Source organism: Camelina sativa, chromosome 10 (assembly GCF_000633955.1).
Source record: "Camelina sativa cultivar DH55 chromosome 10, Cs, whole genome shotgun sequence".
Taxonomy (NCBI): domain Eukaryota; kingdom Viridiplantae; phylum Streptophyta; class Magnoliopsida; order Brassicales; family Brassicaceae; genus Camelina; species Camelina sativa.
Genome location: NC_025694.1, coordinates 2,290,248 through 2,308,883, shown reverse-complemented (window position 1 = coordinate 2,308,883; position 18,636 = coordinate 2,290,248). Strand labels below are relative to the sequence as shown.

General features: G+C 35.8%; 5 protein-coding genes and 1 pseudogene across 6 annotated transcripts; 5 read left to right on the top strand and 1 right to left on the bottom strand.

Moving 5' to 3' along the window:
- On the top strand, positions 72 to 2,406 carry LOC104716588 (ankyrin repeat domain-containing protein 2A). Its single transcript, XM_019231217.1, has 9 exons — positions 72 to 145; positions 233 to 286; positions 442 to 575; positions 673 to 888; positions 1,007 to 1,155; positions 1,247 to 1,412; positions 1,588 to 1,680; positions 1,887 to 2,026; positions 2,130 to 2,406. Exons 2-9 carry the CDS (start codon positions 250 to 252, stop codon positions 2,227 to 2,229), a joined length of 1,035 nt encoding a protein of 344 aa, XP_019086762.1. The 5' UTR covers positions 72 to 145; positions 233 to 249; the 3' UTR covers positions 2,230 to 2,406.
- On the top strand, positions 2,607 to 4,459 carry LOC104716587 (thioredoxin reductase 1). Of its 2 annotated transcripts, XM_010433977.2 has the most exons (3): positions 2,607 to 3,751; positions 4,134 to 4,190; positions 4,335 to 4,459. In XM_010433977.2, the coding sequence occupies exons 1-3, from the start codon at positions 2,671 to 2,673 to the stop codon at positions 4,367 to 4,369; spliced, it is 1,173 nt and encodes a 390-aa protein (XP_010432279.1). In that variant the 5' UTR covers positions 2,607 to 2,670; the 3' UTR covers positions 4,370 to 4,459. The 2 variants fall into 2 exon arrangements, with proteins under 2 accessions (XP_010432279.1, XP_010432280.1); XM_010433978.2 differs by having other exon boundaries at positions 2,611 to 3,751; positions 4,134 to 4,459.
- LOC104716586 (plant intracellular Ras-group-related LRR protein 4) lies at positions 7,532 to 9,940 on the top strand. The gene is made up of 4 exons (XM_010433976.2): positions 7,532 to 8,379; positions 8,558 to 9,471; positions 9,567 to 9,739; positions 9,841 to 9,940. Exons 1-3 carry the CDS (start codon positions 7,770 to 7,772, stop codon positions 9,705 to 9,707), a joined length of 1,665 nt encoding a protein of 554 aa, XP_010432278.1. The 5' UTR covers positions 7,532 to 7,769; the 3' UTR covers positions 9,708 to 9,739; positions 9,841 to 9,940.
- On the top strand, positions 9,837 to 10,447 carry LOC104719969 (annotated as a pseudogene).
- Positions 13,426 to 14,480, bottom strand: LOC104716584 (probable E3 ubiquitin-protein ligase ATL45). The gene has a single exon (XM_010433975.2). It carries the CDS (start codon positions 14,287 to 14,289, stop codon positions 13,651 to 13,653), a length of 639 nt encoding a protein of 212 aa, XP_010432277.1. The 5' UTR covers positions 14,290 to 14,480; the 3' UTR covers positions 13,426 to 13,650.
- Positions 17,717 to 18,403, top strand: LOC104716583 (54S ribosomal protein L19, mitochondrial-like). Its single transcript, XM_010433974.2, has one exon. It carries the CDS (start codon positions 17,742 to 17,744, stop codon positions 18,207 to 18,209), a length of 468 nt encoding a protein of 155 aa, XP_010432276.1. The 5' UTR covers positions 17,717 to 17,741; the 3' UTR covers positions 18,210 to 18,403.

Here is an 18,636-nt window from a genome sequence, read left to right as displayed (position 1 = left end):
AAAAAAAAAAAAAAAAGATTATCTGTATTTGTCGAGTTTTCTGTGCGTTTGCCACCACAACAACATTGTCTTCTCGGGTAAAAAAAACTTCTGCTTTCTTCTTCGTTTTACTTCATCTCTCTCTCTCTCTCTCTCTTTCTGATAGGTCTCCCTTCGATTCTCTTTATCTTCTTCTTGTCTACTCGATTTCCATATCGTTTTGCTGAATCCTGTTTGTGTTTTGTTTTTTTAGGGTTTTAGTCATATTTAATGGCTTCCAATTCAGAGGAAAATCCTCCTCCTTCAGGTAATGTTTTTGTTATCCGTTCTCAAATCTCCTTTGTATATATATATATAAACAATCTGATCTGCGATGTTGAATCGTTTCTAGTCAGATTTGATGATTTGGTTTCATTGTTTTGTCAATTGAGATTAGAGAATTTTGATTTTTGTTTACTGTAGATGAGAAAACCCAATTGACGGAGGAGAACAAGAGTACTAAACCGGAATCAGCTTCTGGGAGTTCACCTCCACCAGCTCTTCCTGGCTTCAATGTCAATGCTTTTGATTTCTCTAATATGGCTAGTATCCTCAATGTAAGTCTGTGCCCCTTTGTCTTGTAAGCACAATTGAAAAAAAAAGTTATCTTTTTTTTTTTTTTATTGATGGGTTTTTTGATGTGTTTTTTTTTAGGATCCAAGCATCAGAGAAATGGCTGAGCAAATAGCTAAAGATCCTGCCTTTAACCAGTTGGCTGAGCAGCTTCAGAGATCTATTCCAAACGCAGGAGCTCAGGAAGGTGGTTTCCCTAACTTTGATCCTCAACAGTATGTCAACACCATGCAACAAGTTATGCATAACCCTGAGTTTAAGACCATGGCTGAGCGACTTGGTAGCGCCTTGGTGCAGGTTAGAAACTGAAGTTTTTTCCTTCTAGATTTTCATTCGGGTAGTTTGGTTATCGATGTCTGGCTTTTAACGAATCTCTGCGTCTTTCTGGTTTTTTTTTTTGTTCTTTTGACTACAGGATCCACAAATGTCTCCTTTTTTGGATGCTTTCTCTAATCCTGAAACAGCAGAGCACTTTACTGAGCGTATGGCGCGGATGAAAGAAGATCCTGAGTTGAAACCTATACTAGATGAGATTGATGCTGGTGGTCCTTCTGCCATGATGAAGTGAGTGATACAAACTTCTTTCAATGTTTTTTAATGGAAATTGTAAAATTTTATTTGTGCTTATGGAGGAAGAATTGTTATATGCTATTAGGTACTGGAATGATCCAGATGTGCTGAAAAAGCTGGGGGAAGCAATGGGTATGCCTGTTGCTGGCTTGCCAGACCAGACTGCTTCAGCTGAACCCGAGGCAGCAGAAGAAGGTGAAGAAGAAGAAGAGTCTATTGTTCATCAAACTGCCAGTCTTGGCGATGTTGAGGTTAGACTGCTTCCTACTTTGTTAAACGTTTATATGCGTGACTATCTGGTATTTATCATTTGTGTTACTCAAGGAATTAGGTGGAACAGGCTGAAGTTTTTTTGTACATTTTCTCACCCTATCCAACTTTGTTTTGTTGAACTCTTTATTGCATTTGATATGTTGATTCAATCAGGGTTTGAAAGCTGCCTTGGCATCTGGTGGTAACAAAGATGAAGAAGATTCTGAGGGAAGGACAGCATTGCATTTTGCTTGTGGATACGGCGAGGTATGCAAGTCTCTTAACACTTCAGGGCAATTAAATATTCGTCGTTGCTGCTTTTCTTTTCTCACTAGTGAAGTTAGGAATCTTTATCATCATTATTCATGGGTCTACTACTCCTAAGACTTCCATGACACAATTAATAAAAGAACAGTGAAATGAAATGGGCTATTACTTGAACTGAGTTTGACCCTACTGGGCCCTTTCGACAGTTAAAATGTGCTCAAGTTCTTATCGATGCTGGAGCTAGTGTTAACGCTGTTGACAAAAACAAGAACACACCTCTGCATTACGCTGCTGGTTACGGGAGGAAAGAGTGTGTAAGCCTTCTCCTAGAGAATGGTGCTGCAGTGTAAGTCTCAGAGCACAACACTTAAAGAGAAATAAACTCCTTTAAACACTGTGTCACGGGTTTAGTTATATATATGTTTTAATGTGTGTGTGTGGTCTTGCAGGACTCTGCAAAACTTAGACGAAAAGACACCCATTGATGTAGCCAAGCTCAACAGCCAGCTCGAAGTGGTGAAGCTGCTTGAGAAGGATGCTTTCCTTTGAGCTTCTGGTTCTTAAAGCTCACTCATATCGTCTTTGAGAGAGATTTGTCTTTTGTGTGCCCTGAACCAGTTTCAAAAGCTTCTTCTGTATACTTCTTTTCTTATTAGCTTTTCTCTCCTTCTAAATTTGTGTCTTTCATTCAAAGTCAATAAAGAAAGAAATAGTTGCTGAAGTTCATCTTCTTCGTTTTGATAATTTTAGTTTGGATGAAGCAAGAATCATCATCTTGGTTTTGATAGAATCACTTGATCACGAAGTGATTCCATTCTTGTGTAACTGTATCGTCCAAAATTCCCAATGTCCTTACATATTTATGCAAAAGCCTAAAATAATCCAAATCTTTAATAAACAAAAGTCTCGAATTTAACAAATACTAACATATAATTATACTACTACATAACAAAAGGTTTTAATAACATCGAAGGTCTTGTCTCGTTCCCAATGTATAATTGTATGAGTCGTTCAAGGTTTTTAAAGAGTCTGATAAGCAGAGCACGAAGCTTTGCACGGCCTGGAGGACTTGGATCCACTCTTTCTCATCCCCACCCGCAGCCGTCGTCTCTCACCTCCGCGTTTTCTTCATCCGCCGTCATGAACGGCCTCGAAACTCACAACACAAGGCTCTGTATCGTAGGTAGTGGTCCAGCGGCTCACACGGCGGCGATTTACGCGGCTAGGGCTGAACTTAAACCTCTTCTCTTCGAAGGATGGATGGCTAACGACATCGCTCCTGGAGGCCAGTTAACAACCACCACCGACGTCGAGAACTTCCCCGGATTCCCAGAAGGTATACTCGGAGCAGAGCTCACTGACAAGTTCCGTAAACAATCGGAGCGATTCGGTACTAAGATCTTCACGGAGACGGTGACAAAAGTCGATTTCTCTTCAAAACCGTTGAAGCTGTTCACAGATTCAAGAACCGTTCTCGCTGACGCTGTGATCCTCGCTACTGGAGCTGTGGCTAAACGGCTTAGCTTCGTTGGATCTGGTGAAGGCTCTGGAGGTTTCTGGAACCGTGGGATCTCAGCTTGTGCTGTTTGCGACGGAGCTGCTCCGATCTTTCGTAACAAACCTCTTGCGGTGATCGGTGGAGGCGATTCAGCGATGGAAGAAGCTAACTTTTTAACCAAGTATGGATCTAAAGTGTTTATAATCCATAGGAGAGATGCTTTTAGGGCCTCTAAGATTATGCAGCAGAGAGCTTTGTCTAACCCTAAGATTGATGTGATTTGGAACTCGACCGTTGTGGAAGCTTATGGAGATGGAGAAAGAGGTGTGCTTGGTGGGTTGAAAGTGAAGAATGTGGTTACTGGAGATGTTTCTGATTTGAAAGTTTCTGGATTGTTCTTTGCTATTGGTCATGAGCCAGCTACTAAGTTCTTGGATGGTGGTGTTGAGTTGGATTCCGATGGTTATGTTGTGACGAAGCCTGGTACTACGGAGACTAGTGTTGCTGGAGTTTTTGCTGCCGGTGATGTTCAGGACAAGAAGTACAGACAGGCGATCACTGCTGCAGGAACTGGTTAGTTATCTACTTTCTCACAAGTTGCAATAGTGAAACTAAAAGAAACTGTTTTTACTAGCTTAGAACTACTTGAGTTTGTGTGCAATCTCTGTTTTTGGAATGATCTTTTCAAAAAGAGTACCTTTTTAATCGGCTCTGTATGGCTTGTCAAGTTCTTGTGGTTTAGTTGCTTCTATATCATTTGCTTCCATTCACAAATTGATGCAAGGCCAAGTTTTTGTGTTGAGTGATAGTCTTCCTTGAGTTTGTTGTTCCATTGCTTAGTAGAGTTCTTTGATTCTCTTAAGTAACAGTTTTTAAAAGACTTGAGAGTTTTCACAATTTTCAATTCTCGCTCAGTTTAGGTCTGTTTCACAACTTGGTTTGAATGATTGTGTAGGGTGCATGGCAGCTTTGGATGCAGAGCATTACTTACAAGAGATCGGATCTCAGCAAGGTAAGAGTGATTGAGGAATGTTTTCAGAAGGGTCGGTCATTGAGTTAATTGCTGATCCCTGATGGATGTACCATAATGAGATTTGATCTTTAGCATAGAACAAGTTAAGGGACATTGATTTGCTTATTATTTTTAATATTGCAGTTGGAAATGAGTACGGATATTGTTCAAAGTTGTAGCTCTAAGTGTAAAATTAGCTACGACAAAAGTCCCTAAGATTTGATTCTCAGTGATGCCTTCACGTTCATATATATTCAGTGAATATGATTTATCCAATAACTAAAGTAATAATAATATGTAGTCTTGTAATACGAACGTGGATTTCTAGAAATCTAGAAGATATGTCTGATCTTGAAGCCGAGCCATTAAGACACGCACCAGAGCTATTCTAGCTATTCTAGAGACTTTCGAAGTTATGGTCACCGATTTTTTCAGAGGAATCGGTTTTGAAAGGTTGATGTTTGACAAGAGAGCTGACGGCTAAGGGGTCTTGAACGAATGACGTCGTTTCGCAAAGTAAAGCAAAGCGTGCAACAACAAAAATAGAAACTCCCACATGGTTGAAAAATATACGAAGAGCTCATAAAATCTTTCCCAAAAATAGTCCCAAACCCAATATTCTTCAAAGTTCAAACAATATGAAGATAAGACCGTGAACGTGAAACTTGAATGTAGATTTTTTATCAAAATGATGTACTCAATAAGATCGTAGTCATTGAATTATGCCTTGAATAATATAAAAAAACTTGTTTGATTAAAAAGCTTTAATTAATTCTTTACTTTAAAAAAACAAATAAAGGTTTCTGTATTTTGTCTTCTTTTCTTTGTGTCGGCAGTTTATCTTTGTTTTGTCTTTTGTTTGACTTTAGAAATATTAAACTTTTGCAATCAACGATATAGGTTTAAAGAGTTTTAAAGTTAATTACATAAAGATTACTTTTAAAAAAAATGTAATGTGAAAATAGGATTTCGTAAGACTTTATAAGAAAACAATTTCTTCGCGATCTTTGGGTTTATAAGGCTTTTAGATTCCTATTCTGATAATTTTTTCCTAATAATTTATGAAGTTTCTATTCATCCTGTAATATTTGTTAAAAAGATGCGTAAATTCACAGTACTCTTATCTTATGAACATATTTATCAGTGTAAACAATCCGATATTTATGAAACTGAAAAATATGTTTCAGTAAGTTCTACAATATAAAAACCGAAGTTGGTCGGGAAAAAAAATATATTCAAAGATGAATTTGTGTGAGAAAACGAACTTCAACCGTATGTGTAAGAAAGAAAAAAAAAACAACATTCAAGCTTATTTCCAATCACTAGTAGTTTTTAACAGTTAAAATATATTTGTTTGACGATCGGCAAAGTCAACTGGTTTCAGATACAAATAAATCAAGCTTTTAGGTATGTAATAGTATATTTTAGAATTGTGAGGATAGACAAAGGAAAACATTTTAAACACCAAAGACAATAATAAATTCATATGCAGTAGACTGATTCTTGAAACTCAATTCTATCGTATTCAACCACACTTTGCCAAAATATAAACAAGAAAGGCCGGCGGCGGTCTGTTATGGTCGTTGGCTTTAGTTTGTGTTTTTTTTTTGTAACGTCTCATGTTTGTTTATCTCATGTAGTCATAGTACTCATAATTTGACCGCAATGAGTCGCTTTACGTCTATATATAACAGAAGAACTGACTGATATTACCGGTTAATTAGATTAAAGATATAACCGGTTAGATTAAAGCACAACAACTGGCAAATAGTTGTAGATCACGTTCATTCATACATACATATAAATATTATAAGTAAAATTGGTGCTTATTGTAGAAAATGTACGTTGTTATGATCATCAAATCTTCGATAATATTATTATTGTTTCAGTAAATGAGAAAAATGCGTCCGACCACCACAAAGTTGCAATGAATTGTTTTTGTCTTTGCTCTGATGGAAATTTCTAGAGAAGGAGAAAAACTTTACAAAAAAAATGGTATCAAAACAAAAAAAGTATATACAATTAAATATATATAACCGAGTATAGATCCGACGTTGTTGAGTGAAGCCACTTAAAAGATTGATGAATGGATCAGATTTGCTGAATACTGACACACTAAATTCCTATACTAATTGTTTATCATGCAGAAGAATTTGTACTGCTAGAAATAGAATATATAACCCATAATTGATTATTAAGAATAAAAGTTACTACTATTTGTTAACCTTTGTTTTTGGCATGTATGCTTTCATTTGGTATGTCACTATGTCATAATACAATTTGTATTTTATAACCCATTTTATATATTTTATTATTAAAAATGAAAAAGATATTATATTTATCAAAGTACTTTATATATAGGTAGGTATCTTTTTGTAATTACCTCCCAGATATGCATAGCATATGCAATATGCAAAAGTCGGGGCCATGAAATGTGACAGCTGGATACAGGTTAAAGGACAACACATCATCGACCATATGCCCGACACGTGTCCCATCTCACACATGGCGTTTTCTTCTCTCTTTCTCCCCCATTTTTTCCCCATCCTCTTTCTTTTTGTTTCTTTGGGCAAAAATGTGTTGCTTTTTTTTTTTTTATCTTGACAACAACATTATTATTATTTTTTTTAAAAACATATGTAATTATTTTGGAATAATATCTCATTAGATATTTCACGAAAATAAGACTATCTAGTATTTGATTTTATCAACTTTATACATACATACACATAGTGTTATTTTATGGGACTGTTAATTTATCTTTGATGATCCCTATAACATTCCAACTTCCAAGTTAATAATTGCTTATTTTCATCATTAGTATCCCCTCGATATCTAAATAATAATACTACTACTATACTAAAAAACCTAACGGTAACGAATCATATTTTATTTTAAAGACAGTAAAAAACTGGAAATAAATAGGCATTGTATTACGTTTTTTTTTGTCTTTTCGAAATGAGTTTTTGACAATTTCAATAAATACGGTCAAAATACATACGATAAAAAAAAAAAGAGAGTGTATATACAGTACAAGGAGAAAATGGGAATAACGGGATATACAAAATCCACAGATAAGCAATAGGTCACCATCCCACGGTTCACGTTATTTCCGTCTTTTTTTTTTTGTAAACTATCCTCTACTGATAATGTTAATTAACCAAAACTTTTATGTCTTAACATTTTAAACAAGGAAATTAATTCATAGCTTAAATTAGTGACAAATGACAATATTATTATACTAATATATTATTAATAAAAAGGTAATCAATTATTTCTTGAAGAACTGAAGGAAGCAGCACAAGAAGAAGCAGAAGCAGAAACCGATTTTTAAGAAAAAAACAGAGAGAGAGAGAGAGAGAGATAAAACACAGAGACAGAGAGTTATGGAAACAGCTGTATTTATTAGTATATAAGAAGAAACAAGAAGAACAACCTCTCTGGGTTTCTACTTAAAACTCTTTTCTCAATCTTTCCTCCTTCTTCAAACAAACATAAGAAACGACACTTTGAGAGCCAACAAAAGAAAAAAAAAAAAGGTTTCTTTTTTTTGCTTCGTTTCTTCAAATTTCGTTAGTAATGGATTTGATGCAATTGGATAAGCGTTTGGATTCGACGGAGCAAGTGGTTGAAGAAATCATGAGAATTCACAGATCTCTACCACCAAGACCTGGAATCGACGAAGTTGAAGCTGCCAAGGGTTTAATTGACAACGTTGATAATGAAGACCAATCTTGTTTCGAAGCCATTGCTAGACAGAGGAAAAGCTCTGAAGTCCCCGGTGAGCTTTTCATGGTGTTGCAAGATATGAAGAGAGGTTTTGTTCAGTTTCGCAGCAGAGAGCAAAAGAGAGAAGCTTTGAAGCTTCTCGATCTGGAGGCTACTCACGCTATGTTCGATGATTTCATTCAGAGAGCTTCTAATTGCATTGCTTCTCCTTCTTCTTCTTCCTCTAACGGCTCTGTTCCTTCTCGTCCTCCTCCCGCTCCGGCTCCCAAGACGGCTACGGCTACGGCTACTCCGTCAAGTTTGTATTTTTCTGAGAAAGCCCCTGTTCGCCCTAAGGATATGGTTTCTAGAGACGACAGCTTCATGACCAACACTAAACCTTCTCTCTACGGCGATGGTTTTGCAGCTCCTCGCAAACCTCAGTTTCTGGATTCAACACTTACCGCCGGAAAACTCTCCGGTGAGTCGGACTAACCCTTCTCTTCTCTTGGTTCTCCAACTTAGGATTCTTCTGATATAGAAAGTGTTGGAATTGGAATTGTTTAAAGTTTAAACCTTTAGATAGATAGAGCAGCAGGAATTGCAAATAGATTATGTTAGTAACTGTGGTGTGTAAATGAATCATTTGTTATGTGTAGGCAACGATGGAGAGAAGCTGAGTTTGATAAAACTTGCAAGCTTGATTGAGGTATCAGCTAAGAAAGCTACTCAAGACATTAATCTACAGAACAAGTTAACGGATCAAGTCGAATGGCTTCCGGATTCTATTGGCAAGTTATCGAGTCTCATTTCGCTTGATATGTCTGAGAATCACATTGTGGTATTGCCAAACACCATAGGAGGACTTACTTCATTGACAAAGCTCGATTTGCATTCAAACAGAATCGGTCAGCTTCCTGAGTCTATAGGAGAATTGTTGAACTTGGTTTACCTCAACCTTGGTAGCAACCAGTTATCATCTCTGCCTTCAGCATTTAGCAGATTGGTGAACCTCGAGGAGCTTGATTTGAGCTGTAACAACCTCCCTATTCTCCCTGAATCCATTGGTTCTCTTGTGAGTCTTAAGAAGCTCGACGTTGAGACCAATGATATTGAAGAGATCCCACATTCTATCGGTGGGTGCTCCTCGCTGAAAGAGCTCCGTGCAGATTATAACAAACTCAAGGCTCTTCCGGAAGCTATTGGGAAGATTACTACACTAGAGACCTTGTCTGTCCGTTACAATAACATCAGGCAGTTACCTACAACGATGTCTTCTTTAGCTAGTCTCAGAGAGCTGGACGTGAGTTTCAATGAGCTCGAGTCAGTGCCAGAGAGTTTGTGTTTTGCCACTACGCTTGTGAAGCTGAACGTTGGAAACAATTTTGCTGACATGATATCGCTACCGAGATCAATAGGCAACCTTGAGATGCTTGAAGAGCTTGATATAAGCAATAACCAGATCCGTGTTCTACCCGAATCCTTTAAAATGCTTACAAAGTTGCGTGTTTTTCGTGCTCAGGAGAATCCATTACAAGTTCCTCCTCGTGATATAGCTGAGAAGGGCCCTCAGGTTCTCTCATTTTCTATCTCTCCTCTAGGTTTCTCATAATGTGGTCTAGATTCTTCTAAATGGTATTCACTCACGGATGATTCATATACTTTCAGGCTGTTGTTCAATACATGAATGATCTTGTGGAGACGAGAAACGCGAAATCTCAAATGGTTAAGCCGAAGAAGAGCTGGGTGCAGATGTGCTTCTTCTCCAAGTCTAACAAGAGAAAACAGAACAGCATGGAGATCGTCTAAAACAGCTGATAAAGTCTCTGACCCGTAATCAGGTAGCACTTTAGATTCCCAAACTCCAAAAATCAAGATTCACACTGTGCATTATTACATATAACAAAAACACCTGTTTTTGTCTTTCCCTCCCTTTTTTCAGGTATTTCTGTTAATGCTGTTGACAGCTCAAGTGGCAGACAAATCCAGCTATCTTCACACGACAATGCAAACTACAAAGAGAGAGAGAGAGAGAGAGAGAGAGAGAGAAGAGAAGCATTGATTTGCATTGCAACTCCGAGTACTGTAGATGCTTCATTATTCATTCTTTGTTTTTTTCTTCACTATTCACATGTATCATTGTTTCATTCATGTCTCTCTAGTCTCCACATATCTGCTCTTTCTTTACTCGGTTATGGCCGAATCCATAGAGCCCATCCCAAAACAGAACCGAAAACATTGTCCCTCGTAGATTGACGTGTTCGTTTAATTCTTACCACTTTGATGTTCTGTACGTAGTGTATCGTCTCTGGTTTTGTTTCTTTGGTTTGAAACATAAGACTCTCGCACCTAAAAAAAAGTATCTGTGACACTGTGTATGTGGATAGAGATGTGATGTGATGGCTGTGATGCTTAGAGGAGAGACATGACATGAGTTGGCCATGAACGTGGTTATGTCTAGAGAGTTAAAAGTGGTTAATTAATACTCACTTGTAATAAATAATGCAACTTGCGCTTTTTGTTTTGTCTATGTATGTGTATAATCATCACGAGATGGTCTTTCTTTTATGTGTATTATCATATCAGTATACATGTGACTTCACGTGTGAACCAATTAAAGCTTTGTTTATCAGTTGAAACCCCATGTCTATCTCTCGTCTTTCTGTGGATAAATCTCTCTGGATATGTAAAACAATCAGGCCCATACAGAGTCTTTATTTGACTGGATCTGGGCTTGTAGTATCGAGGCACAAAAGTTTAATTAACACACGGCACGTGACACATACAAATCAGTTTGAATCCAATCTCGGTTCATTCTTCTAACTTCGTTGTGAACAGACTCCAAACTTCTTCTTTTGTCTTTTTGTTAGCATATTCCAAACTTGATTGTAGCTTTTATGAAAGCAGAGGATGTAACATAGTGAAAAGGTCTGGGTATAGGACTATAGGATTGCCCAACTTGCGATGATAAGGCTGGTAGAAAGTGGTAGTAAAACTAAAAGGGACATATATAATGTGAACGTTGAAAAAAAGTAGGGGAAAAGGGTTTAGGGAAGACTAAGTCATCTAAAAAGAGATGAAGGATTGAAATGAATCTTCAAAACATATCACTTTTCTGACTATAAGGGCAAAAAAAAAAAAAGATAGTTAGGAGCAAAGTACTCCATACTGAAATGATGATACATGTACACATATCTATATATAGATGATATAGATGAAAAAGAAAAGAAAAAAAAAACTAGTTAAAAACCTCGGGCCACCCTCGCTATCTAACTTTCCTTTATTCCTTTGATTTATTAGTTGATTAGAGTTATATATTCCTGAAATGATCATCATCTAAGATGAAAAATATTCTTGAAAGCAAAATTTCACTTTTACACTAGGACAAACATTATACTCCAGAAAAAAAAAACCAAATGATAATATGTTTTAAAGAAAAAGTGCGCTTGAGGGACTTGGCTACTTGAGTTTGAAGCAAATAAAATCAATGGGAAAACTAATCTTATCAACTTTTCCAGTGTTCTCATTTGATGTTGCTTATAACAAGATTTCACGAATCCAAGCGTGCAATAATTTCAAAAACTTGTAATAAACTCCACCGTAACCAATTAAGCGAGTACATCAAACTGGAAATCAAAACTAACGGACTATTCTATTGTGTTTGGGAATGCTTATCGAAAATTTTGAATACGTTCGGTACTTCGGTTTGGCTTTAACAAGAAGATACCAACAAACAGACAAAAAAGAGAGAAGAGTTGGATAAACCTAGAGCTAGTTTTTTAGAAGACAAAAATGTAAAAAGCGAAGTTAAAAAAGATGAAAAGTGTAAGCCGAAACTTTTCTTCACTTTAATTGCCTCTTGGGTGCAATATACTAATAATCAGAGAGAAAGAGATAAGGCATAAGATTCCATTAAGTGAAACTGAAAGGTGGATGATATGATACTTGGCGGGCTTGTCATGCGTTTCTTCTAGTGTCTATAAGTTGGGTGGTACGTTTATCGTTTTCCCCCCTACTCTCTATATTCCTCTTTCTCCACCTTTCCCCTTTTTCACTTTTCTTTTATTCCCATCATCATTATACAATAAAAAATTTTTAAAAAAAGAAGTAGTAGTCTAGCTAGCTAGTAAGATTCGATTGTCTAAATCGGAAATTATAATTTTGATACAGAAAAATTTACATATCTCAGTTCGAAATTAGTTTTTTTTTTTTCCGTTAAAACAGAGTCTCAGCTCGAAATTAGTAGAGTGGACACAAGTATCCATTTTTTGGAAAGTCCATAGCTATTTGAATCCTATTATTAATAAATTTAAGCCAAAATAATGGACTTATACTATTATGGTGAAAAGGGACCTAACATCATTAATTATCGTCAGATAATCAGATTTATGTTTGTTTAGCACGGAGTAGTACATTACAGATATTTTGAGATATTTTGTTAAACATCCATATATGTTTGCTAAGCTCTATAAGTATGACATTAAACCAAAATAAACGAATTACTATAATGGTGAAAAGGGACCTACGTAAGTGCTATAATGATGAAAGAGAGACCTAACATATAATATAATAGTTCATTTTATAATGTCTTCTTTGTTAATTCTTAATCGTTGAGTAATTTAATTTCGTATATGATTTTAATGACATGTGTTTTGGCAATATTTGTTAAGGCTAATATAAAGTATAAAACCCATATATAAAATAATCATCACAAATTCACAATATTATTTTTTCAGAAAAAGAATACATGTATATGGAGGCAACGCATAAATCATGCATAATAATATCATTCGGATACGGTTTGGATGAAAATGAGGACCGAGTCATCCTTGCTTACGGGTAAAGGAGATGAGAGGACCATATATTATTCATTACATGCTTTCTTTGACTTATGATGACTGAGAAACATAAGGGAGACTTTTAAGTTACGCACATACACACACATATATCATGATGATTAGTGATATTATTTATTTTGTTTTATTTACATGTAACAAAACTTGTTGTAACTAGTTAAATACTACGTTCCCTATATAACACAGTAAATAAGTTGGACTTACAGTGTGACTGTTATATATATATATATTTTTTTTTTTGCTTCACTACTTATATAGTTTGTTACTTCTTTTTTTAAATTAAATGTGTGTCCACTGTCGGAAAAAGATAAACGCCCAATTTAAACACAGTATATAAGTTGGACTTACAGTGTGACTGTTACAAAAGAATTTGCTACTTATATTTTTTTTTCTTCACTACTCATATAGTTTGTTACTTCTTTTTTAAATTAAATGTGTGTCCACAGTCGGAAAAAGATAAACGCCCAATTTATCGCTAGATATTTCCAAAATAAATAAATACTTTTATAAGTTTTTCAGTTCAAAGATTTTGGTAATTTAATTGTTTTTTTGGTTATTTTTGGGTAATGCTTCAGAAACACGGGTTCGCATGACCGACCCTTTTGGTAGTGCTCAGGGTTGTCCAATCAATACAATCATCAATCATGCTCTTATTTTTTTTCACAAAGATAATCCTCTAATCGAATTTGTGAACTTCGAAATTTCATCTTGATTAGATTAATAAGAACAGTGGATTACAGTCTTTTACATAACAGAATTATCGAAACATAACTAAAGAAAAAGATCACTACTAATTTTCCTAATTAATTTAATTATTACTTTACTTAACTTTAATCATGCCGATGTTTTTTTTTTTAAGCAAATTAATTATAAAAGAAAAAGAAAGAGAAGTTTTTCTAAGGAAGAAAAGCAGGAATAATGGCGGAGGAAGTGAACTGTGAAGGATGATGATGTTGGTGTTGTGAAGGAGGTTGAGGTTGATCTTTGATCCGAGTCTCCGCCGTGGAAGCATGGTGACCACACCTATCACACTTCACCGGAACCAAAATCCGACGACAAGAAGGACACGAAGACCTCGAAGTCAACCACTTGTCAATACACGCCACGTGGAAAGCGTGGTTACACAGCGGTAGGATCCTGATCTCTTCGCCTTCGGCAAATTCCGTTATGCATATAGCACACTCGGTTGAGGAGTCGTCTCCGTCACCGCCTGAGGAGGAGCACGGCAAATCTTCTGCGGCTGCTTTAGAGGTTGAGGGAGAGGCGGTGTAAGTGGATTTGGGGAGCGCTTGGAGTGCTTTCTTCTTGAGGCCTTTGTTCGGAGGAGGAGGAGGATATTCTCCGGTGGCGGCGGAATTAACGCCGGTGAGACGGCGGAGCCAAGCGCAGCGAGCTACGGCGGCTAAACCGGCAACGCATATGAGAGCGCAGAGAAGAGCAGAGAGGATGACAACCATGTCGGTTTCGGCGGCGAGGATTTCTTCCGGTGGTGGTGGAGACGACGCCGTACCGAGGAATCTAGAGGAGCGTGTCATTTTTTAATTGTTTTTGTCTGAAGAGAGATAAATGTGAAGAAGGTAGAAAGGAAGAAACTTTGTTCTTTGTTCTTGTTTTTTGTTGTTTAAGAAAGAGAGAGAGAGAGAGAGAGAGAGGTAGAAGAAGAAGAACGAAGAAGAAGAATCTGATCCAAGTTTTTGCATATAATAGAGAGACACACATACACATCTCTACTTATATGTATAAGATATGTCCCAATTTGCAGATAAAAGTTATATATTAATCAAAATATTTTTTATTTAATTCATTTGGCATATATCGGCTGAAAAGGTTGTATGAATAGAAAACACGTAGTTTTTACAATTTTCCGAAGCTAAATAATGACATTTTTTTCTTAAGTATGCCATAAAGACATACTTATTTGAATCTTTTTTATTTCAAGTATATATATATATATATATTTTTTTTGGGATTTCTTTCTCTATATAGAGAAAATCTTCGATGTTTCAAAAGATAAGTTTAGTCCAGTGGGGAAATTTTAAAATACATGCTTTGAACGTTGACAGCATTTCAAATTTTTAAATCATAAAAATGTGTAGTCAAACTAATAAAATATGTAATTGAGTTATGTTAATGCCAGTATACAAAATTTACAGAATTATGTAAAAATAATTATGCAAAGTTATATCATCATTCCATTTCGTGAATGTTGCGAGTGACCAAACTGAAGTTTATTGTCTAATATAATTTCATCGAATCAATTGAGGATTTTTTTTTTCATACACAAAAGACTAATGTTAACTGTTAAGTAACAAAAAAAAAACTAATATACTGGTACTACAATATTTGTTATGTTTAGTTATTTAATTTCTAAGCCGCATCAGAGAGATCTTGGCAACATGCGTACAGTTAGTTACCGGGGGCGGGTTCGATTTAAATATGTATCCCATAAAATCTAATTAGATAAATAGATTTGGAAATATCGTAATCGTATTACAAAATACTATCGTAATTACAAGAAGGATCATATAGCCGTATTAATATTACTAGAAAACGCAAGTAGAGGGAAAAAGATGGGTAGGTGTGGGCGCTCTTTTTAGGTTCTGTTTTGACGAACTCATTATCAAAAGGTATTAAGTATAATTTACTTTTCTTACCTAAACCTACTTCGATTAGACTCTTCTATTTCACTTTATTCTCTTCATTCTTTTTCTTCATTTTCTTTTTGGGCATCGAGAAGGATCCCTTCAAAATACAGAGGGCAGAAAAATATCGAGAGAGATTATGGTTTTGTTGACAGGTGGTGCTGAAGTTTTGGATTCTATGAACTTCGAAGTTCTTGCAATAATATTATCTAGTTTGGTTTCAATATTTATTTATCTTCCATTATAGAGAAATTAACTTTGAAATTTTTTGAGGACAATAGAGTAATTCAATCGGTTTCCAATATATTTTATTTTTTTCGTCATTTAAAAGATTTGTATAGTTGGCAAAACTCTTTAGAAACGACATTTTTTATAGTAATAATTTTTATTTAGATTTGTAAATATATATGTTGGATTTTGTCTAGAGTAATTCAATCGGTTTCCAATATATTTTATTCTTTTCTTCATTTAAAAGATTTGTATAGTTGGCAAAACTCTTTAGAAACGACATTTTTTATAATAATTTTTATTTAGATTTGTAAATATGTATGTTGGATTTTGTCTAGATATAGGTGGGATCTTGATAACTATCAATTTTTACAGAATCTTTGAAATGGATCTACGTGTCCTCGAAACTCAAAAGGCAGTATAATATTTATTACATTATAGTATTAACGGCAGGTAACACCGTCCACGTGTGCATAAGTTTTGGTGTTTTTCTACAGTCTCTCTGGGGGGGGGTCATTAGTATCCGTAATACTATTGTATTTGTGGTTGAAAAAGTCGAATCAAACCAAACTTTATCATATCATACATTACAAACCAACGATCCAAATAAACTTCGTTTCTGCGCACGGTTTCAGCTGAAATTTCATGAGATGATCGGGTCTTGGACTAGAGAAAGAGATGGATGGAACCTACGAGAATAGATAGTTAAACAAAAAAGAATAGAAACGTTGCAAGAATAACAACTTCGAAAACGAAAGTACAATCGCCAATCGGAATGGAATATTTGTGTGTGTGTGTGTGTGTGTGTGATGTGAGTCTTAACGTCTTATATGGAACCAAAAAGGTGAAAAGCAAACCGAGTTATTACACCAATAATTAAAACTAGAGAAGACATTATTAGCACACATGAACAAATAAAAAAGAATAAGAAAAAAACAACAATAATTGAGTCTGGACGCATTGATCATGCCATGTAAAAAACGGAAATCAAACAAACCAGTCCTGCAAACAACAATAATGGAGACTGGAAGCATCGATCAATTATATACTGAGTGAGGTTTAGAGCATCCATAATCGATAGTTTTGGATAAAGCCAGCTTAGATGTTTTTACTTTACATACGTGTGTTGTTTTTATTTTTTACACAAATAAAGGTTTGTATATTTCAATGTTTTCGTTTAAAATCAGTAGATGAAAACTACAATAAATTAAATCAAATTAGTTGCCATTGCCATACGTAGTGTGAGGGCATATATAGCATATGCATATTGAAAGTAGATATGCACGTATTCACAAATAATTGATATTACTCCATTTTCATAGATAATACATTATATGTTCTGTTCGAAGTCTCTCTATCTCTAGGTCCATGTACGGGTATACTTTGCACCAGTTACAATAAAGTAAGTTTGACATGTAGTAATATGATAGTCCATGCGAATCCAGCTAATCAAATATTGTAACTTATTCGATATATCCAATATATTCAAATTCAATATATCTAATATATATTGAATCAAATATAAAAGTGATAGAGAAATTAGCAGTTTTGGACTTCGCCGAAGTAACAACGAAAGGTTGACAAAAATAAAGGGTAATTGAAAAGCCCATACTATCAGTTTAAAGAGTTGAATATGTATTTTGTAGATAGCAATAAAACGAGTCAAAGTCATGCCTAGGAGTTACGTGTTCTATATGTGTCCATGATCATAACGCAAGAGCAATATCATGTCGGTGCGCAAACTTGTTTTGACTTTTTTTTTTTTTTGGGTCATTGAAGCAACTGAAACATCAAGTTTTAATATACATACATATGACGTCATAAAAAATGATATATTCAGTTGCTATGCCGTTTCAATATAAATAGAGTTATAGAAAACGACACTTCACACTCTTTGTTAATTCATTTGAATTGTTTGTCATGTAACTATTGATTATTCGGTCACCGTCCCATTATAATCCCAATCCATCAACCACAGGTCCAAAACAACAATTTCAAAGCAAGTAAATAATGGGCTTTATATAAGGCCCAAAATAAAAACAAAAGGCCCAATTTCTACACCTTGTCACAAAAACCCTCGAAGAACAGTGAGAGCTTTCTTTTTCACGATCACAACAATGGCGGCTGCGAAAGAGATCCTACTACGGCGACCAGTGGCGGCGACAATCAGGCTAACCGTTCCGGCGGGAGGCGCAAGGCCAGCACCACCGGTAGGTCCGGCGCTAGGTCAGTACAGGCTTAACCTGATGGCTTTCTGCAAAGACTTCAACGCTCGGACTCAAAAGTACAAACCAGACACCCCGATGGCCGTAACGATAACGGCGTTTAAGGACAACTCATTCGAATTCACCGTCAAGTCTCCGTCTGTGTCGTGGTACGTCAAGAAAGCAGCTGGAGTCGACAAAGGGAGCACTCGTCCTGGACATTTGACGGTGACGACGCTGTCGGTGAGACACGTGTACGAGATCGCGAAGGTGAAGCAGACGGATCCGTTTTGTCAGTATATGCCGTTGGAGTCGATTTGCAAGTCTATCATTGGTACTGCTAATTCTATGGGTATCAAGATCGTTCAGGATTTGGAGTGATTTTTAAGGGGTTTCCTTGATGGAAAGAGATTGTTCTGTGTTTTTTTTTGTTTAGTTCCATTGTTTTTGTTTGTTGTTTCAATTGATAAAATGGAGCTCCAAAGTGGCTGAGAGAGATTCAGTTTGTTCAACTTTGATCGATTGAATAATTTGGAAAGTACAGAGTTTGTGTTGTTGTAGTTGTGGCTGTTGAATTTGGATCGTTAGTAATAGGCTAAGTAATCTAAAGTTCGTTCCTTTAACCTCACTGATCAGATTCTGTTTCTTATGCACTCAGTAAAGTTTGGAGAATTGTGTGTTCTTCTCAAGGTTTAAGTGAACTAAAGGAGCAATGGGGTGGTTTGAAATGGCAAAGACACAAGTAAGATCTGAATAAAGAGACATCAATCTCAATTTTAAAAACAGAGAACTTTCGAATTGCGTTTCT